The 23,391-nt window shown below is 32.7% G+C and overlaps 1 protein-coding gene across 2 annotated transcripts in view; it reads left to right on the top strand.

The window, feature by feature from the left end:
• Positions 1-23,391, top strand: part of ASCC3 (activating signal cointegrator 1 complex subunit 3) — a 265,634-nt gene that overhangs the window by 129,725 nt on the left and 112,518 nt on the right. For both annotated transcript variants that reach the window (XM_036220315.1, XM_036220319.1), the window contains exon 14: positions 5,912-6,046. In XM_036220315.1, coding sequence (XP_036076208.1) covers positions 5,912-6,046 — 135 coding nt within the window. The remainder of the gene's footprint in view (positions 1-5,911; positions 6,047-23,391) is intronic.

The raw sequence follows: 23,391 nt of genomic DNA, 5'->3' as shown, positions 1-23,391 counted from the left end.
AAATATTATTATTTTTTCTCTCTCCTGTTGTGTTAATTTGGTGAATGTCCATTCATATCTTCCTCTTTTTAAACACACACACACGCGCACACACACCCTTTACACTTACACTCAGGACAATATTATGGAAATTGTTCTTCAATTTGATATTTTTTCACATAGCACAATATCATGGATATCTTTTAGATCTGTGTATGTATATGTGCAAGAGCAAAATCCTACTTTGTTTGCACTACCGCAGGATTTACACAGTACTAGTGAAGTTCAGAATCTTTTCAAATGTCTATGACTATTTTCACTTCCTCGTTTTTGAATTTCCCATAAGCCAGAGAAAAATGCTGACACATTTAAAGAAAAATTAACTGTTTTCATACTTAATAAAATACTGTAAACAAAGCAAAAGATAAAGCATAGGCTAGAACAAAATATTTGCAATATAGAAAAAGACAAACATACTTTTTTCCAAAGAGTGTCTATAAATTGATGAGGAAAAATACGCTCAATAGTAAACAGAAAATATCCAGAATAAAGACATAGTTCAATGAATAGTCATATATATTTTGACCCAATAATCCCATTTCTATGAAATTATCCAACAAATACATTCACCATCATGTGAAATGACATATACAGAGTCATTTATTACAGCATTGCTTTAAATAAGAAAAAATCAGAATCAATATGAATATCTATCAAATAAAGACTGGTTAAATAAACTATGGTATTTCTAAGCAAATGTAAAAAAGCATATGAGGAAACTGTACCGAGGTGTAAAGATCTTCAGATGACCTGAGTGGTTTTGCTAGCCAGCATTGGCAGGCCTAAAATGAGAACTCTGTAGTAACTTGTATCCCACAACAGATGATTCTTGGGATCACAGCACGCATTTATCTGATACCACAGGGTTGGTAATACAACCAGAGCAATAAAAACTATTCTGCGCCTACATGTTCTTACTGTATATAAATATATCTGAAATACATCTGTACTGACACTGTTTATTCAAACTATGAAATACAAAAAAAAATGATTTAACTATTTTCTTAATTCTCCCAATGATAATATATAACAAAACCATTCTAAAAGAGAAGCATTTTTTTCCCCCATTTACAATACCTGCCCTTAATGCAGGGCTCTCAAATTTTAACATTCATCAAAATGACCTAGAGGACTTGTTAAAACCATAAATTACTGGACATCCCCCTCAAACTCCTCACCCTGAAGCTTCATTCTTTAAACCTTGTAAGAGCCAATCCTATACATATATTGTAGAACATTACTGCTTATGTCTGCCATGTTGTTTCTTTTCAGATATTTCCATTCTAGACTTTCTTTAGTGAAAATTTCTAAGAAAGAGACTTGATTCAGGATTTTACATTTAATCCTCCCTTCTATTGTCAAATAATCTCAGGCTTAAATATTCCTTTTAATTTTTTGATTCCTAATTCATCTTGCATAACATCCTTACAAAGGTTATTAAGGGCTAAATTTTGTGTGGTGTTAGATACACACACTTGCATAAATGAGGAATAAATGCTTATATAGGTGTCATTTTATAACAGTCATTTACTGAACTAATCATTTAGTCTTTTAGGCCAACTTAATTTTATTAATGTTTATTACCTTTATACTTAATACCAGCTCCCACAGAGGTTCTCAAAAGATCCTGTGCAAAGAGTATTAGCATCTCCATAGAACTTGCTAGAAATGCAAATTCTTGACGTGTCTTAGATCTGCTTAATCAGAAAAAGAGGTAGAGAGAAGGAGCATCAATTTGTTTATAACAAGTGTACCCATTTATTTTGAAGCATTTAAAAATTTGACAGCTATTACTTTACTAAATTAGTGTTTTCACTTACATTACTTCAATCCATATGGTAATCCTGTGACACTGGTAACTATCTGTGGACTGGAAGAAATAATCAGAGATTAAATAATTTGTTCTAAATCACACTGATATTTAATATTTCAAAGTAGATTTTTTTGTTTTTTGTCAAATATGTTCTTTCTTTTGAATACACTGAAACAATATCAGCTACATAACCATTCCAGTTTTTTAAAAATGATTATCTGCTCTTTTACTCGAGTTAATCTTAATCAGCATCTCATGTGAAGAACACTTTTATTGACAAGTCAAGTAATATAACCAGAACTCAAATTCATATATTTTGCTGCCCAGTCCAGGACTGATTTCATTATATATTTAAACTAAATGGCTTTTTAAAACTAAAAATAAGTATATAAAATATTTTTAAATGCATTAACCTAACAAACCTCAAATAAAAATATACACAGTCTTATAAAACATTAAAAATTAGCAACCTTATTGACTTGAACCTACTGTTCTAATCTTATTTTAATGACACATGCTTATTTAGTTGCTATTTGGTTACCAACAGTGTTTCTAAGATTAATTTGGATTTATTTCTGCCAAATGAAATAACGCTGTCCTCTTTGTTAGTTATAATTTTCATGTGTCTGTTTAAATTAATTAACCAAATTAACAAACCATAAAATCAAGTATGTTTATAGAGACCCAAAACCTTGTAGTGGCTTCTGTTGGAGCCTCTAGACAGAAAATTCTTAGTAAGAAAAAGAGTTTATTTTACTAAACAAGACATGATGGATTCTCTAATAAAAAGAAATTGCTACTTTAAGTTGTAACTAATATTTCTCTTGGCTGCAGTAGAAAATAATTTGCAAAATGATAAGTTGACAAGTCAGACTAAAATAATTAATGAAGATTTAGGGTCATATTTTATTTTTCCTTATGTTCTTCATATCTGTTTTTTCAACAGGATTTACATAATATGGCATATGAATAATGGAGAAGAGAAATCTGTTTGCATTATAAAATCCTAGACCATCTAGGAAATGATCTTGGGGCCATACTGGTTCTATAAAATACCTTAATATTTCTTAATATTTCATATGTATAGGTAAATAAAGTAGGTTATTAGGGAATTTTTAAAATCATCTTTGTAGTAGTAGTTTTATGTTCTTTTCATACTTTTTATAAATTTTAACTTAGGAGGAGAACATTAAGTTGGTGGTAATATTAACTAAGTTCACACAACAGTGCAGTGATCATTTCAATCATTATTAATAATTCAGTTTCTAGACTCCACATCTAGATATTTTTACTCAGTTACTTTTAACAAGAAATTTATTTTAACAAGCAGCAGCAGTGGTTCTGATAAAGTAGTCCCTGGGCCTCAGTATAAGAAACTTTAAAAGAGAATCCAGCCTGCACTCCAGTTCTATAGCCTACACCTTCATCTACAGATAAGACTGATTACTAGTGATTCTTTCTCAACATAACAATAGTGTTCCAATTTAGAGCCTTGGAACATATCATTTATCATTGTATCCTTGCCGTTTAGTACATTGCTTGGCACACAATAGATATTGTGTAAATATCTTGGGATGCATTAATGAAGGAGACCCACTAGCTCTACTTTAGCAATCAGTCTTTTGGGTCAGCTGCCTAAATTGTGTATACAGTTTTATCTCCCGCCTTAAATTGTACATGTCTTTCATAGATGGAACCATATCTTGTCTATTTTCATCTTTCCTTTTAAGGTATATGACAGTAAATATTTATCAAGTAAAAAAAATACTTTGTTTTTATTTAATCTTCGTACTAGATTCTCATCTCCATGAGGGCAATGACCTTGTCTCTCTTTTTCACAGCGGTTCTCTCTGGGCTTGGTACTGGTTACATGCTCAGAAATGGTTGACTGAATGAATAAATTAATAAAATAATAAGAAACCTCATTTTAATTGAGATTTTTAAAAAAATTAATGTTGAAGTTTAGTGAGGCTTTGTATGTGATAAAATTTATTTTTATGTAAGAGAAAAAAATCAGCCTTACCCTTTAAAAAGAAATTCACAGTTGAAATGTCCCTACCTTTTGCAAAAGACAGAATGATAAGAATTTGACAGATTTTGAACTGGTGAAACTTCAGCAGGGCATTATGGCTAACAGAATTTTCTATCTAACTTAGTATTAAACAGCTTATGGTAGTAATTACAAAAATATCACAGTGATATTAAATTCCAGTCTCTTGACATGAGGTAAAGATGTTTCCCCAGAAAGCTAAAGAGCCTATCAAAATCAGATTTTTTTAGTTGAAAATAAGGAAAACCAGAATTTCCAGTATCCATGAAACTTTCTGAAATAAATTTTATTAGTGTATTTTTTACAAATATTCTTATGATTGTATTTTTAAAAACATGTTAATATCAGCAAATAAATTAGAGCTCTGACAAAGTATGAAATCTTAAGCTTTTATATCCTTGAAAGCTGTGATTAACTTGTGCAAAATTTCTTTAGATGAATTGCAATGCTCGTTTTATGTTCTCCAACGCTTTGGGTTTTTTCATTGAGGAACTTCTTGTCTTCTCCAGATTATCTGCTCTTTACTTATAATATACCCTAAAAGCATATTAGTTATTTAAGTAGAAAATTCCAGTTTCTTGAATGATTATTTGAGATTTACTCTGTGAATTTTAATCAGCATACCATATGTGGGACATGTTCTTTGACAAGATTATAAACATAAGATTACTATGAGTTAATTATATAACATGTGCTCTACATCTGTGTCACTCTCTTTTCTGGTCAAATCCCAGACCTCCTTCTTTTTTAACTTTTGTGTTAATCCTCAAAATGATCTCTTCTTTTACTTAGGTCAACTCCAATGAGCCTATTCATTCCATGACTCAAAATAGTCCGTTACATAGCCTCCTAAATGTACAGCCTGAAAATAACATCAAAGTTTTTGCTTCTAGGAAAACATAATTAACAGAATATGGGGAGATAGTGAGAAGAAGAATGAAATAAGAATTAGGAACTTCACATTGCTGAGGCTTAAGGGGAATGCTATGTTGACTCCATAGAGATTAGGAGATGTCAGTCTGATTAGAAGCTGGGGCTAGAACTTGTCTTTAAGTCATCCAAAGTACTACCCACAGTGATTATCCTTTAGATTGTATGTTTCAGGTTGATAAAAATGTCAGTTATTTAAAGATGCTTTTATTCATACCATATAAAATCGAAAAAGATCTGTTGCCCATATGAATAAAATTACTTTTGATCACAGTGATGACTCTTTGGGAAGGCTGGGGTTGAGATGAATATGGAAGGAAGTGAAGGCCAAGAAAGAAACGTCAGAGGAGAGAAGGCAGGCCTCGATAGACAGCAAATACAGGATGCTAATTACTCCCTTAATTATTCTCTTTAGTTGCATTTACATTCCACCTGGTGAATGTCCCTGAAAGTACTATTTTCCACTTTTTTTTTGACAAAGCATCCAGACATGTGACTTTCCCCTAATTCAGATTAACATAGTCACTTTGTGAATAATTCCATAGAAAGGTCTACCACAACAAAAAATAACAAATACCTCTCTAGAAACATTTTCATGTCCAACAGCCCCCTAAATTCTTTTTTAAATGGTTGTTCTTAGACATGATTTTGCCTAAGGAAGGATGTTCTTTATTGTTTTAAATTTCTTTAAACATCTTTATGACATTGAAAATTTCATTGCTTGTGGAGCAATAAGGCTCTCATATATTTTTGTATTCTATCCCCATAATATATGATTATGCTAATGAATCATGTCTTCGAAAGAGAAAATGTATAAATTAAACTCCACATTTTCTATAGTTCATTAATTTCAGTTCTAACGTCTGCTGTAGACTAATAACAAATAAAGCCATGTTATTGAATTTTATTTAACTTGACTTTATCCTATACATACTTTGTTATAAAATAAATGTTAGAAAATTCATGAACTGGGGTTTTATTTTGAAAAATTAATAGTTGTATAGATAGGGGGATTTTCAGACTAGTAGTAAACCATCTTTGAATCAATTTGAATATTAAACTGCTTTCTTTTATTTTAGGTGATGGTGTTTGTACATGCTCGAAATGCCACTGTAAGAACAGCTATGTCTCTAATAGAAAGAGCCAAAAACAATGGCCAGATTTCCTACTTTTTACCTACACAAAGACCTGAATATGGACATGCAGAAAAACAGGTAGGGGACAAATTGCAGCAAGATACAAGATACAAGCACATAATATTCTGGATATATTTATTATATGTAATAGGTATTTTATACATGAAGGATCCATGGTCTCCAATTTCCAAGAAGTTAATTTTATAGACTTAATATGTTATAATCTTGACTTTTTTCTTTACATGATGATCTTTCACAGGATCCTAGTGCATGATGTATTCAATTATTACTTCTTTCTGTATGGTTATAATTGTAATGTTTAGTCCTGCTCTTTAAAATATAGTTAAATCATAAAATACAGTTAAGTTCCATGAAATATGTTAACATCTAATATATTCGTTATTGTTCCTTTAAAGAATATTTCATATATTTTTTTTAATTTCTCAGTTTTAATGTCTAGGGTTAGTATGGACGGACATACCTACATAAACAAAAGGTCTTTTAAAAAATGTAAACGTTCGAAACCAAACAGTTTAAGAACAACTGCATTGTTATTCAGCGTATGCTCAAAAGGCCTAAAAATCATGGAACCTCATTAGAAATGAAGAACCTCAGGCCCTGCCTGTCTTACCAAATTATAATCTGCTTTTGAACTTGATTCCCAGGTGGTTTTATGCACATTACAGTTTGAGAAGCACCTCTCTAGATAATTTGGGTATCGATAGCATTCTAAGATTTACATGTTTTACTTAATTACATCAGATAACGGTCTAGATCAGTAGTGGGAAAACTATAATCCAAGGGTTAAAGGCAGTCACCTGTATTTTGTAATTAAAGTTCTATTGGAAAAGAGCCAGACACCTTTCTTTATTGTCTATGGCTGCTTTTTTGCACTATAAAAGAAGAATTGAATACTTGCTACAGAGACTATGGCCCATGAAGCCTAAATTACTCCCTGTCCCTTTACAGAAGAAGATCGCCCTGATTTATAGCTATGAAAATAAATTTTAAAATAAAAAAATCTATGGACATAAAATGATAGTAACTTCAAAGTATTTTATATGCATAACATAAGATTTAACTAATGTTTACTGACCAGTTGCTAGGAGCCAGACATTGTTCTATGCACTTTCACATTTATCAATCTTAGTAAAATATATTTAATTGTTATGATTGCACTATAAATTTCACCATTTTTTATTGATATTTTAAATTGTGATGCCAATTTTTTTGAACATCAGATTCTTTCAATTTAGAACTATAAACTTATTCATTTTTTTCAATTCTTTCACTTTATAAAAATTTCTAATATATAACACTTGTTATACAACTTTGTATTCTTCCAGTTATTTATTAATTATGAATTTAGGAGAGTCTTTGAAAAGTCAGATTGATGTATATGTCTTGTTTTATTTCTTTAGAAATACAAAGCAAGTCTGTTGTGTTTAAAAGCCAAGCCTTGAGAGCCACCTTGTGGATTTCTGGTTATTTCTTAGTTCTCAGTTCTGAGAGCTATAACTATTCCAAATAGTGCAGGTTTATTATTTAATTTAAGAATAGTGTTTAATAGTTATCAAGTGTTCACTAGTGCCAGGAATTGTTTTCATTGCTTTATAATAAATAACTCATTCAATCCTCACAACAACCTATAGTATAATGATGATATATGTTTTAGGAATTCAAATATAGCATAAAATATTCTAAAGCACATAGAAATAATTTATCTAGAGACTTTTTCAAATAATAGTTATTTAAAACAATGTCATTAAACAGATCACAGATCACTATGCTGAAAAAATGTGGCGAAATTAAAAGTGTTAATACAGTCGGAAAGATTTGAAAATCTGTAATTATTTTTAAAATACTTTTTTTTTTTAAATTATACTTTTACCCTGATCTAACTGTTATTATTGGATTTTTTGAAGAAGAATGAATTCCACAAACATTTATTAATAAATACAGGAACATTGTCCAGTTCACTATTATATTCCCAGCCTTTCACATAGTAATTGGCTGTTAGTAGGTACCCCAAAATTGCTTTTTCTTTTTGCCTTTGTGTTTCTGAGACAAACATTGTAAGACATGTCCTCACTTTAATTTTCTCATGATCAGCACCACTATTCTGTCTCTTAAGATTCTTATCTCCATTTTACAGATAAGGAGACTGAAACCTGGAGAGAGAATAATGTTCCCAGAGACTCCCATGTAATAAGTAGTTTAGCCATGATTTGAGTGAGTCTGACTCCAAAATCTACCCGTTTCACCACATTGCATCTTAATTGTTCAAAAGCAAACAGGTCAAATACAGTCTGGGTTTTTCTAAAGTCTTTACAGCTTTGTGTTATTTTTTAAGATAAAATGCAAGAACATTTTTTCAGCCAACCCTATTCCTCATTTCTCTCAGAGATATTCAAAGAGTTGGCCCCTCCACAGTAGATATTATTTGATAACAAAAGATAAGGTAATCTTTCTTTCTGAATGTTTTATCAAAGCTTTAGAATTTTAGATTTTTTTTAGTGCTAGTTATATATTTCTTCCTATTTCTTAAAGTGCCTTTTGAACTTGAATAATATTAATATTCTAACAATTCTAAGGACACTATTACCATGATGATAAGAGATAATTCTTCCCATGTTTTTTGAAAAATGGGAAATTAACTACTCAAAACATTAAACTAAAATTAGAAGGTAAATTTGCTATGGTCATACATAGAAATTTAGCCTCATACGTCCTGTTAAATATAGCTAAATCCCTACCATACCACAGTGATTCTTTTCCCCAAAGTGTTTAATGAAACCATCTCAATTCCTGACTTGCCAATTATGATTTTTAAGAGCATTTCTTCATAGTTTTATTCAACATATTATAATTTTATTTGTATAAATAATAAATGAAAACTCCATTAAGGAAATCCTTGTGCCTTGTGTGTAGGTAATAAAGCTATTTCTGTGCCTTAGCCACAGTTAAAATGAGTCTTATCTTTTCAGTAAGTAGTAATTACTACAGGATTCCTCATATCATTCCCATCTTTAATACCAAAGTCACCTAAGCTGAAAAACCTACTGTATTTTCAAATTATCTACTGAAACAAAATAGGGAAAGGAAAGGAAAGTACCTAAGAGTCACTTAAGCTGTAGAGATGGAGTTTGGGGTTCCCCTGGAGTAAGGAGTGTCTCAGGAATTCCAAATGAAGCCCAAAGCTAGAGGGCACACTAGCAGAAAGATATGACCTCTAGAAGCCCTGTAGCCTTGAACACCCAAACATTTTATAAACTTTTTCTCTTCTGTCAAATGGAATAATAATAAGATAAGGAACACTAGTAGTTTACTGTGCAAAACAAATGGAGTGATATATGAAATTATTTTGGAAACTAGCTTAACAATAATAAAACTTTACATATTATATTATATAAATCTACCTAAAATATATATTAATAACTACATTTAAAATGGTTAAACAATAACAAGCAATATGGATAAGTTTTCCTAATTTATCTTGAATATTATTACTTTCCTCTCTCTACCACAAGGATACTCTCTTAAGAAGCCACAATTTTCTGTAAAATAGAATATACTTCAGGAAAAAGTAAGTATATCATTAGGGATGCAGACATTTTCATTATTAAACTATTATTTTCAATTATGATTTTAATTTTAAGTTGAATGAATGTTTCAGTTGAGATCTTCAGATTCTGTTTCATTCAAGATCTCAGTCAGTTTTTTTCCCCTTAAGGACAAAATTTCTAATAGGCTTTAAATATTCCAATGCTGATATGAGTATTTCTTTCTTCCCACTCATCCTTATACTGTATTTCTCTGATTTATGAGCACTAATGTGGTTTGATTTTATACATATATTAATGGTATTAGAGGAGGTTTTTTTTTTTTTAATGGTCTATCACATCTCATGAATGTAGTTATTGGAAATATTAAATCAGAAGTCTGGGGGAAATCCGATAATAATATATGCCTCAAGCTACCTTAAAGTATCATTGTATGACTTTTTAATGTTACCTAGATCTACCAACCACCTCCTTGTTGTTTTCATAGATTAGCTTTAACTTTTGCCTAAGTTAATGGAATCTGGCTTTGATACATGTTATCTGATAATATTGATAGCTTTATTTCTCCTTTGGCAGCTTTATAGTGTCAGTATGGCCAAATAAAATTAGAATTTCTTCTTCCTGGAATAGATGATACCTGTTAAGTAAACACAGTAGCAAGTATCTGATAGCGCCCTTTTTCTTATTTTTTATTTTAAATATATGCAAAATGTGATCTTCTCAGAGGTTATTTTTGCCTCCACCCTATCAACCTCTTCCTTTCGAAAGCTAAAATAGTAATTTTACTGTCTGTCGTGATCACACAGAATGTCAAAGTATATTCTTTTTAAAATAAAATCAAATAAAATTAATAAGAAACAGAACTGTGTGTTTAATTGGATTTTGGAAGCACAACTTTTCTATTTTCAAAAGGAAGTAAACTCATAGAATAAAAGCTTTGTGTCCAGGCAAACTTGGGTATTAATCTTGACTCAGATGCTCTAACATAGCCTTTTAACTTCCTCAAGCCATAGTTTAGCACATACAAAGTGGCAACAATACCTGTATATTAAGATTTTTGTAATAAATAAGGTTTCATAGATCCTGCCTGACACATAGTAGACACTCTGTAAATAGTTACATGTCAGTGTTGAAGGAAAGGAGATGACAGCTTTAAAGAATGATGACTAAAACAGACATTGAAAAGATGCTCAACTTCGCTAGCTATTGGAGAAATGCAAATCAAAACCATGATGAGATACCATCTCACACCTGTTAGAATGGCTGTCATCAACAGGACAAATAATAACAAATGTTGGAGAGGATGCAGAGAAAAAGGAAACCTCATACACTGCTGGTGGGAATGTAAATTGATACAGCCACTGGAAAACAGTATGGTGGTTCCTCAAAAAAACTAAGCGTTGAATTACCATATGACCCAGCGATCCTTCTTCTGAGTATTTACTCAAAAAACTTGAAAACATTTATCTGCAAAGATATATGCACCCATATGTTCATTACAGCATTATTCACAGTGGCCAAGACATGGAAACAACTAAAGTGTCCATTGATAGATGATTGGATAAAGAAGACATGGTACATGTAAACAATGGAATATTAATCATAAGAAAAGATGAAATACTGCCATTTGCAACAACATGGATGGATCTCGAGATTATTATGCTAAGCAAAATAAATCAGACAAAAAGTTGAGAACTTTCTGATTTCACTAATATATAGCATATAAAACTAAAAGTAACAAACAAATATGATAGACAGAGACTCATGGACATGGACAATGGATGAGTAGTTACCAGAGGGAAGGGGTTGGTGGGGGGGAGGTAGATAGGGATGAAAGGGGTCAAATATTTGGTAGCAGAAGGAAATCGCTAACTTTGGGTGTTGAACACATAATGTAAAATACATATGACATGTAATTGAATTGTACACTTGAAACCTATTTGTTTTTATTAACTAATGTCACCCCAGTTATTTTAATTATTAAAAAAGCATGATGACTTAGACCACATTTAAATTTAAAGTTTTTGGACAACAAAATATGTTAAATTGCAAAAGGCGATAAACAGTTTGGGGAAAATATTAGTAACAGATACAACAGACTAGTTAATATCTGCATCTTTAGATATGTTCTTATTTAATAACTAAAACATGAAGTTTTCAGTAAGTAAATGAGCAAAAAGAGGAAATAGGTAAACAAACTATGGAAAGAAAAAGTTAGGTAAAATTGTATAAATTGGTAAACTATTAAACCCAATAAATTGTCAGAAAGTGAAATAAAAATGTCCAGTTCTGAAGATGATTTGAGGATTTGGCACACTTTAGATTTCCTGTGGCAACGATCAGTTTAATCCTTTTAAAAACATTTTGGCATGTAGTTTAAGAGCCAAACTTTTTTTCATACTCTTTAACTTTGAAATCCTAAACCTAGGAATCTTTTCAAGGAAACATTAAAGTTAGTAAACACCAAGAGTTCTGTTCCAACACATTATTTATTATGAAAAAAAAATTACAGACAGCATAAATATCCAACAATAAGATAATTTTAAAGTAAATCATTGGCAGGCATTCAATTAAATATTATATAACTATTTAGAACAATGATTTTAGAGAATATAAGACATCCAGTCCTAAATTGACATCAATTTTATTTCAGTTGATCAATTGTCTTGTGCCACTGAAAATAAGTGGCTGAACAGGTAAGAGTCTCTCTGTGCCTTTGAGACACAGGCAGTCTCACAGAGGATTTATAATTATATACATATATATTTATATATGTGTATATATGTATAAATATATATAGCAAATATATATATAGCAAATTTATATATATATAAAGGAAAATCTGATAAATGACATGAGAGAACAAACAGTTCAATGGGAGCACAAAAAATAAGTAGATTAATTCAGGCCAGTGGTTTTATATTTCAATAGGCAGCAATAAGGGTAAAGAACATTCCAAGAGGAGAAAGAGAACATGGTCAAAGGAAACTACTGGTTATATTCGGAGAATAAGAGTGTTCTAGTTTCACAGGACTGTAAGGTGCATGAAGGGCTAGACATGTAGATTTGGGCCAGAATGTGGAGGATCTTAAATTTCATGCTTAAATGTGTAGATCCTATATGCAGTGGAGAGCTATTGAAGTTTGTCGGAAGAGCAAAGAAGGGGAAATTCCCATGGCCAAAGTTTTCATTTCAATATAGTCTAACATACATATGATTGACTTGGTAAGAGTCTTTTTATCCCCACCTTAACTTAATTGAGAAATATATTGACATACATTATAAGTTTAAGACATACAGCATGATGGTTGGATTTACATATGTAGTTGACCCTTGAACAATGCAGGGGTTAGGGGATATGACCCCCCCCCCCCAACACAGTCAAAGTCCACGTTATAACTTTTGACTCCACAGAAACTTAACCACATTCATCCCTTGGTATCCTTGGGGAATTGGTTCCAGAAGCCCTGCAGATACCAAAATCCAGGGATGCTTACGTCCCTTATATACAATGGCACAGATCAGTGCATACCGTCAGCCCTCTTCCTCTCTGGATTCCTAACTACAGATCAAAAATACTGTTTTCAATCTGTGATTGGTTGGATCCACAGATATGAAACCTGGGAATATGGAGGGCCAACTGTATATTTATTGGAAAAAAAAAAAAAACTACATGTAAGTGGGCCCACACAGTTCACACCTATGTTGTTCTAGGATCAAGTGTATTGTGAAATGATTTCACATATGTGAGATCATACAGTATTTCTTTTTCTGCTTGACTTATTTTACTTTACATAATGCCTTCGAGGTCTATTCATGTTGTCACAGATAGTATTTTCTCATTTTTATGACCGAATAATTTTTCATTGTGTGTATATACCATAAAGTCTTTATCTACTCATCCATTGATGTACACTTAGGTTGGTTCCATGTCTTGGCTGTTGTAAATAATGCTGTTATAATCATGGGAATGCAGATATCTTTCTGAGTTACTGTTATTTCCTTTAGGTATATCCCCATAAGTGAAATTGCTGGATCATATGGTTATTCCATTTTTAATTTTTTGGATAAACTTCCATACTGTTTTTCATAGTGGCTACACCAATTTACAATATCACTAATAGTGCACATGGATTACCTTTCCTTCACAGTCACACCGCATTTATCTCTTATCTTTTTGTTGATAGCCATTCTAACAGGCATGAGGTGACACCATGTTTTGCTTTTAATTTGCATTTCCCTAATGACTAGCCATGTTGAGCATCATTCCTGTACCTGTTGGCCATTTGTATATCTTCTTTGGGAAAATGTCTATTAAGGTCCTTTGTCCTTTTTAAATCAAATTACTGTTGTTTTGTGGTTGTTTTATAAGTTCTTTATATATTTTGGATATTAACTCCTTATCAAATATATGTTTTGCAAATATATTTTTTTCCATTCTGTAGGTCGTCTTTTCACTTTGTTGATGGTTTCTTTTGCTTTGCAGAAGCTTTTTAGTTTGATGTAGTTCCATTTGTTTATTTTTAATTTCACTGCTTGTGCTTTAAGTGTGATTTCCCAAAAATCATCACCAATACCTACATCAAAGAGCTTTTTAATGACACTCTTTTTAAGGGACATAGAAAGTGGCATTAGAATTTTATTCTTATTTTTGTTAATATATTTTGATTGTAGCAATTTTTGTTCCTGTGCTTTAAGAAGTAGTTTAGAGGCATAGAATAAATTTTTTACAACAAATTTATAGAGCTTGTTAAGGAACTATGCTGTTTTGTAAAAGTATGTTAATTGGAATGTTGCTCTCTCATTTGAAATTTAGTAGGGGAGGCATTCTAAATATATATAGATTTAAAAAGTAAGGTTATTAATCTTTAATGATACAGAGATGTATAGTGATAAAATTTAAAGATCAGAATCACATTTTGCAGTGATTTTTTAAATTCTTTTTCAGCATTTATTTAAAGATGGCCAAATGAATATAAAGAATGCAATTTTAGATGAGATCTCTTTTGCTAATTACGATACTCTCTCTGAATGCTGTTTCTAAATTGGTTCGTAATCAGGGTAGCCCATATTGGAATCAAGACCATCTTTCAAGGGATTTAACATGGAACAAAGAACATGATACTTTCTCTCTGCCAAGTTAAACTAAATAATTGGCACAGCCAAAATGACGTGGGAATTGGTTATGGCAATTACTCTAGTCATTGTGAATTGATTGTGTACATATGTGCCTCTGTTTTTAATGGTGGTCACTTAGTGAATATTTTGAGTGTAAGCTACCTACCAGTTATTGTAGTAAGTAGATCAATAGGTACCAATTTAATGAACTCTCCTGCCAGCCATGTGTCAGACATGCGTTGTATCAGTCAGGATTCAGTATAGGAAATAAACCACTCTAGACACATTTTAAATAGAAAAGAATTCTGTAAAAGAAATTGGGTACTTAACTATAATGTTGGTAAGATTAGAGGAATAGAAGTCCCTGGAACTGATGAATTTAAAAAGTAGCCATCATGATAGTGATGTGGCATGTAGAAGCTACAACTACTACTACAGATGTCTTTCAACATTCATGAATATGTTAGAAAAGTAAATCTTGAATGTATAGTACATCTGTTATAACTTTTAGCCCTCGTTTCTCCAAAATCTTGCTTGCCAGCAAAAGACAACAGCAGGAAAATGATTTCCTTTTTACTTCTATTGTCTAGTTCTTGCCTGAGTGCATATAAGTAGAAGAATGGATTTTTTGCATCAATATCCTGACTATAAGAGTCCTGGGAAACATACAATACAGGAAGGCCTCATAGAAGGAGGTAGAAGTTGTGTACTGATTTGCTGTAATTGAGAGTGAAAAAATATTTAGGAAGAAAAAGTAGCTGCGCCTTTACCCTTATGGAGCTTATATTCTGACAGGACAGAAAGATTAATCAACTAATTAAATAATGTATTCTAATTGCATTTTTAATAAATAATAAAGAGGGACAAAGTGCTAAGGGAAAGTAAAATTAGGGAACCTGATCTAGGCTGATGGTGTTAGAGGAGGCTTAGCTAACAAAGTGACATTTAAGCTGAGATTTGAAGGTTATAAGTTCACAAAGCAAAAGTACAACAGCAGAGTGTTCTAGGAAAACTCTCAGACAACAGAAAAAGAATAGAGCATTGAGGAGAGTGGATGAAATCAGAATTACTAAAACATAGAGAATGAAAGAGAATGGCAGGTGGCGGGTTTGCACATCAGATGAGTCTTATGTTGGAGGCAAGGGCCAGATTGTGAAGGCCTTGTATATCATGTTGCAGATTCGGTATTTTATCTTAAAACTAAGAGGTTATGATTAAAGGAATGTGAGGAAGGGAATGACATAATCAGATTTGTGTTTATTAAAAAAAAAAAAAAGATCACTACAATCACTACAGTCAGGGCAAGTGAGAATGGGAAGACTAGTTAGAGATGTTTAATTTATTAGAGAATATTTAGGAAATGTAATTGCTATAGGACTTAGTGGTTAATGGAATGTGGATGGTCAAGAAAGAGATCTAGAAGTTTTCTGGCTTCTAAAAGATGTCTGGCTTGCATTGTTGAGTGGATAGCTGGGTTATTTATGAAGAAAAAGAACAGTAGAGAAGAATTAGTTTGAATGGAAGGATACAGATCATGAATTTCATCTGGACATGCTGAGTTTGAGATGTCTGGGTTATTTAGAGATGTAGAGTAAGCATCTGGATGAATATGAGTCTGATATATTAGAAGCATAGTCTGTTTTGGAGTGGGGAAACCATAGGAGTGGATATGAAGTGGTAAAAGAGCCTAGGACCAAGTCTTGAGGAATTCCAGTATTTAATGAGTAGGTAGAAGAGAATGAGCCAGCAAAGGAGCCTCCAAAACAGACCAAACCCAAAGGAGTATAACCCAAAGAAAAGAGTGATTCAGAGAGGAGAAATGAACTTCTAAATTGAGTGCTGCCGTGATGGTCAAGTAATATGAGGGTTGCAAAATATTCACTGTACTTAGCAACATGGACATTGATAATCTTATTTAGAGCCTTTTCGTTCACACAATGGAAAGCAAAAACTAGATGAAGTTGGCTAATGAGTGTAGATATAGAAAATTCAAGTGTAGATTTTAATTTTGAGAAGTTATCTTTATATACAAAAGGAAAATGGGTGGTGTCTAGAAAATGTGAAATAGTACCCAGAAAGGTGGACATATTATTTTATTTTCAAAATGGAAGTGATATGTCCTATTGTCTGGGAACTATTCAAGAAAGAAAGAGTGAGAAAGGATTAAAATTGATTGATTATTTGTATAAAAAAGAAAAGGGACTACAGGTAATGTAAGATTCCTAAGATTTCCAAAGGCATGGGATCCAAAGAACAAGTAGAGAGATTTTCTTTAAACAGGAGTTAGGGAACTTCTATTATAATGGAAGGGAAGGTTGAAAAGATGGGTTCCGATGCAAAATAGGTTTCAGGTATATGGCAGCAAGATAAGGGATTTTCCTCTGATGTATCGTATTTTCTTTATGAAGTAAGTATTAAGGTCATTCTCTGGAAGTCAAGGGTAATACGGTGGTCAGAAGTTTGTAGAGAGCAAATACATGTCAAATGCAGATATTGTAACACATGTGAAAACAAACTAACTATAAATACATAGCAGAATTGCTGTCCGAAGTTAAGGGCTTGTTGAGATTGTGATCATAGATTTAGAATGGTCTCAAGTTGCCCTTGTATATAATTTTTCTTAAGCACTAACTACCTTGAGTCATCTGAGTTTGGCATTTTGCTAGCTTGGTATGACAAAAAAAGGCAAATGAGTTTAAGAAATTGGCAGGAGTGTGATTAAGATGTTGGGCTCTGATGTCTAAACCAAGAAAAGAACCAGAATAAGAACTGGGGTGTGGATTGGGGGAGGGACACTGCTAATGAACAGAATGAAAGTAGAGAAATTGTGATTGGAAGTGTCATTAACAATAAAGAATGAGCTTAGAAAAATGAATTGCTCAAGCTTGACATAGAGATCTTTGGTCAGAAATTGAGATGTTTGTATTGGTGATTTTGGAAGTAGTACAGTTGTGGGTTAATGCTAAGGCTAGAATATAATCATTGGTATGGCTGAGCTGGGGAAGAGACCATGGGAATTGAAGGGTGATGGTTTTGAATGTCCACATGGAGAATATTGTCACCTAGGATGATGACAGGAATTGGGATGGACAGAAGACTAGGAGCCATAGGTATCAAGTTTTCATTGGATAAGGTTGGGTAACAGAGCCAGATATACTGAACCTTAAAGGAGCAGAGGTTTTTTAATAAAAGGTTAGTACACAGTGGTCTGGAAATTGTGATAAGGAGGAAACATCATTCCCCATCACTTGAGAGGTATGCATGGGAAACAGAATCCATGGAGGAGAGTTAAGTTTCAATTTAAGGCAAAGTGAGAGAAGAGATTGACATCGTTTGCTGATCACTGAGTGGCAGTTCCACAGAGTAGGGTGGAGAATTTTATATTCTCAAGTGGAGAAATAGTACAGAGGGTAAGGAATTGAGTCGAGAGCAAAAACTTACCAAGTATTATGGAGACAATAATATAATAGATCACTGGTTTCCCATTACCACCTGTTCCCATGCCAGATATCAGAATCAAAATCTTGAAACTAAGGCTTTGAAATCTTTAACATGATCATTAGAGGCTCTGACCATAGCCATGTTTAGTCAATCTAGTGAGCGGATGACTATTGGACCTTATCCTGAGGACATATATGGTTTCCTTCTTACTGCCTGGCAGGGGACCCAACCCCGGGGCCACGAATTGGTATTATCCATAACCTCTTAGGAACCAGGCCGCGCAGCAGGAGGTGAGCACCCAGCAAGTGAGTGAAGTTTCATGTGTATTTGCAGCCACCTCCAGCACTAGCATCACTGACCACCTCAGCTCCACCTCAGATCATCAGGCATTAGATTCTCATAGGAGCCCAGTCCGTGGTACCAAAAAGGTTGGGGACCACTGTATAGAGGACAGAGTATTACAGGTTTTGGCTCTCTTTCATAGACACCAGAGGACCAATTTCAGATGTCTCAGTGAATACGTTTTAAAATGAAATAAAGCTTTAAAAAGAAAGAGGAGTAGGGAAGGAAGGCTTATTATATTCCTTAGATTGTTAAACCTCTAGCAAAGTAAGGAGGCCCATCGTCTTATGCTACTTAACTTTATAAACACTGCATGATAAAAGTAGCACTTACCAAAGATGAAACTTGTAATATTTTTTCTAACATTCATAAGGCATGCTGACTAATAATTATGGGGCAAATGGTATCATTTGGGAGAAAATATTTGCCTCTTACTAGTTAAATTTTAATTTTTATAATGGCAGTTATTTTTTCCTAATGAATTTTAAGTTATCGACATTAAAGTATACCTTATCAAGCAAGATAAATTACCTCAGAAAGCTTACAAACATCACTATAAATTACTTTTGCAACTTCATCATGCTCTTTTATTAAGAGTTTGTATCCAAGTTTAAGGTCTTATATTGATTATGTATATTTTTTGCTCTTAAGGGGGAAAAAATTGTTCTTTAATATCCTCAATTACTTGCTGTCAGGTTTTTTTTTTTTTTTAATCGTATTTTTTAATCATGTAGTTGTGTTAGTTTGGAAGTCAACTTTTGGATGTGGTTACATTTTAACTTTATCGATTTGTAAAATACTCATATTATTTTCCATTCCATGGGTAAAAAAAAAAAAGATATATAAAGTCAGAGAAAGAAGTCCTGCTAACTTACAATGGGAGAAAAGAATGCAGTACCCTCTGTATGTTAATGGATTATCTTAGCAGTTATCCATTCCATTCTAATTTTACTGACTATAAAGCCCTATATGGGAAGTTTGCTTGTGAAAAGTGGAAATAAAGGTCAGAGGAACCAAGCTTAGATAATTCTTAAACTGCACACACCTGATTCCCTTTACCCTCTCACAGCCGGAGTTCTGTTGTGCTGAATTTCCACGTGTAGAAATGCTTATCCAGTGAATATAGTATTAAATCTCAAATGGCTTCCTTAGAGAATCCAATGCTCTGTTCAGAGAATGTGAACAAGATGAATTACATCTGCAGCTATCCAGAGGATAGCAAATCCTGGACTCCAGGTTGAACTCACCCTGGGAAACCAGGTAGAAAACAGTGATCGTTCTGATACTTCAGAAAGCAGCGGGCATCTTGTAATAAACAAGTTTAGCTCCATGAGTCGTGGTCTTCACCATCTCTCCTCCATTAATTTCTCCAAATACAACTCCTGTTAAAAGCCTCTGTGTTTTTATTTCTTTCAAGGGAAGATTTTATACAACTACCAATGTGTGTGTTTGCATGTGAGTTTCTGTGTGAACAAACTGAATCATGTTAGACACACTTTGATGTCTTGCTTTTTTCACTTAATAGTAAGTCAAAGAGATCTTTCCAAATCAACACAGAAAGATCTGATTTTTTTAAGAGCTTCTTTTAATAACTACATAGTATGCTGCAATGTGGACCTTATCTTAATTCATTTACTCAGTCCCATCTTGATGATATTTTTATTGTTTCTAATTATTTTTTATTCTTAATAGTGCTGCAGTAAACATTCTTGCTCATAATCTTGGCATTTGCTAGGATGTCCATTGGGAAAATTCCTAGCAGTGGAATTTCTCCAGCCACACGGTTACATGCATTTAAAATTTTGGTGAATGGTCTAAAATTGTTCACTAGGGAGATTGTCCCAATTCATACTTCCCCATACCATAACTTCGAGGAAGTAACTTTGCTCACATAACTTTGCCAGCACCGGACAGTGTCAAAGTTTTTAAGTGTATAACAGATTAATAGGCAAAAAATGGTACTTCATTATTATTTTGACTGGCATTTCTTTATGAGTGAGGCTGAACATTTTCCATATTGGCCATTTGATTTTCTTTTTCCATAAGTTGCATGTTTATATCCTTGGACCATTGTGTGTTAAATTGCATGTACTGTTATATGTGTTAACAGACATTTTTTTCTAGTTAAACTTTGATTTTGATTTGTTTATAAATATTTTCCCATCCTGAAATTTTTATCAGCTTACTTATAGTCTTTGGGCTTTATCTTGCTTATAAAAAGCCACACCTACTTCATTGATGATTTCCTCCAGCCCATATTTGATTTAATTTAGTTTTTATTATTAAATCTTTAATCTGTTTAAAACTTATTCCATATAGTATGGACCTGTCATTTTTCTGAATATTCCCTGCTTAGTCTATTGATTTTAAAATTTAATATAACTTATAATATTCTCGTATTTCCCTGAGTCAATTTCTAGACTTTCTCTTCTAGTTCAGTGGTCTTACTGCTTCATCTTTGGTATCAAACTGTTTTACTTATTCTGTTTTTATAATATTTTTAATACGTAGTTGGGACAAGCTTCCTGATTATTCTTCAGTTTTTAATATTTTCCGGATAAATATACAGGTTTACTTTTTAAGGTGAACTTCAGTATCACCTCCATGGTTGTGATATTAAACTGTCTATGTAAGATTAATTTTGAGGCTTTGCTTCTATTTCTGTGCTGTATGGCCTCTTAATAACATTAGAATTAATGCATCTTTGAAAAGTTTGAAAGACCAGATGTTAAATAGCCTTTAAATTTTCTTCCATTGCTTTTATTTTATAATTTTTACCACTTGGGATAAAATATTAGTAACATATTTATTTACCTAGAAAGTCATCCATTTCGAAGAGTTTTTTAAATAGATATTGTAAATAATGCTGCAACATGGTACATATATCTTTTTGAGTTAGCGTTTTTGTTCATAGCATGAACAGCCAGAAGAGGAATTGCTGGGTCATATGATAGTTCTATTTTTAATTTTTCTAGGAACCTCTGATACTACACACACACACACACACACACGTGCACGCGTGCGTGTGCAATGGAATATTACTCAGCCATAAAAAAAAGAAAAAATCTAATTTGCAACAACATGGATGGACCTAGAGTATATAATATAAATCAGACAGAAAAAGACAAATACCATATGATTTCACTTAAATGTGAAATCTAAAAACAAACAAACAAACAAATGAATAAAACAGACTCATAGACACAGAGAACAAACTGATGGGACGGGGAGGTGGGGCCATGAGCAAAAAAAGGTGAAAGAGAATAAGAAGTACAGACTTCCAGTTATAAGATAAATAAGTCACGGGGAGGTAATACACAGCACTGGGAATATGGTCAGTAATGTTGTAATAACTTTATATGTTGACAGGTGGTTACTAAACTTAATTGTAGTGATCACATAGGGTATATAAATGTCAAATCACTATTGTTCACTGGAAACTGATATAATATTGTATGTCAACTATACATTAAATAAGTTAATTGGAAAATAAATAGACTATTGAATTTTACAGAGTACTCTTTTCTTTTAAATTTTGCTATACTCTTGAACATTTTCATTTTCACATTACTAATTTTGTGCTTGTGCTGCTGTGCTTGTGTACAGTTAAATATCTACTTTTACTGAAAGGCTAAATAGTGTTTTAAGCCTCTAGACATAATGTCTGTCACAGCTACTCACCTCTCTGGTGTAGCTCAATAGCAGCCATAGACAGTATCTAAACAAATTGATATGACTGTATTCCAATAAAACTTTATTTACAAAACAGACAATATGGCACATAGTTTGCCAAATCCTGCTGGCCAATAATAGCCATTGTCTATTTTTGTTTAATTTTTTCTTTTAAAAGAGTTTTTGTGTTTACTTACCAATTTCACATTTTTAAAATCAGATTCTATTTTAACTTTTTTTGGGCGTTTTTTTCTTCTTTCCCTGGCTTTGTTACATTTTTATTTTTCTAACTTCTTGAATTAGATACTCAATTTCTTATTATTTTCATAATTAGTTACATAAGTATTTCAGGTATGATATTTTCTAAGAGCACAACTTTACTCTGACCTATAAGTTTTCATTAATTTTTATACTTCTGTAATTTTAGTTTTTATTTCTTATTCCTTAAGAAAGCTAAGAAATATATATATGTAGAGTTGCATGTATGTGTTAGATTTATTAATTATTTTATTCAAATGTTTTACCCCTGCTCCAATCCACTGTCATATCTCACCTGGGATGTTTTGTTAGAGTTACTTAACTGGTCCTTCCTTTCTCTCTCCCGCTCAGAAACCTTGAGAGACTTCCCATTTAATTCAGAATAAAAGCCAAAGTTTTTATAATGGATGTCTTCAAACCCACATCCCAAACTGAATCTTCTTCCTCCCTTCCTAATGCCTAGCCTAAGCCGCAAGTATTGGATCTGCTCATCCTGTTTTCCCCATCACATGTATATTCAGTGCACCAAGGCCAGGATAAATGTACAATCCTAACGCATTCCTTTCCTTCATGTCCTGCTCACTTAGTCTTGGTCACTTTACAGTCTACTTTAAGTGATATCTCTATTTCCCCTGCCTCCATCTTCTCAGCTGGATTGTTGTAGTCACCCCAGAGCTGCTCCCTCCAGCCTCTGTTCTTAGCACAACTATTAGGTTAACTCTCTAAACAACAAATCTGATGCTGCTTAAAAAATTTTAATTGGCTCCCTTTTTACCAATGCTTGAGGCCAGTAAAGACTGACCCCAGTTCTCCTTCCCAGCTTTATTTTCTGACATTCATCCCCCACCCCCGGAACATAATGCCCTCTAGACACATTGTACTCTTTCATTAGTTTCAGCCTCTAGGCTTGTTTATCCTACTGCCTACTTTAGTAGTATATCAACTTATCCTTCAAGACTCGCATTTCATATTTTCTCTAAAGAAATTTAAATCTTATAGGTCAGAGTGAAGTTGTAAAAACTCTTCTTT

The sequence above is a fragment of the Rousettus aegyptiacus genome, unplaced genomic scaffold (genome assembly GCF_014176215.1).
Source record: "Rousettus aegyptiacus isolate mRouAeg1 unplaced genomic scaffold, mRouAeg1.p scaffold_m13_p_1, whole genome shotgun sequence".
NCBI classification, from domain to species: Eukaryota; Metazoa; Chordata; class Mammalia; order Chiroptera; family Pteropodidae; genus Rousettus; species Rousettus aegyptiacus.
Note: the sequence above shows the minus strand (reverse complement) of the source record. Positions and strands in the feature narration are given on the sequence as shown.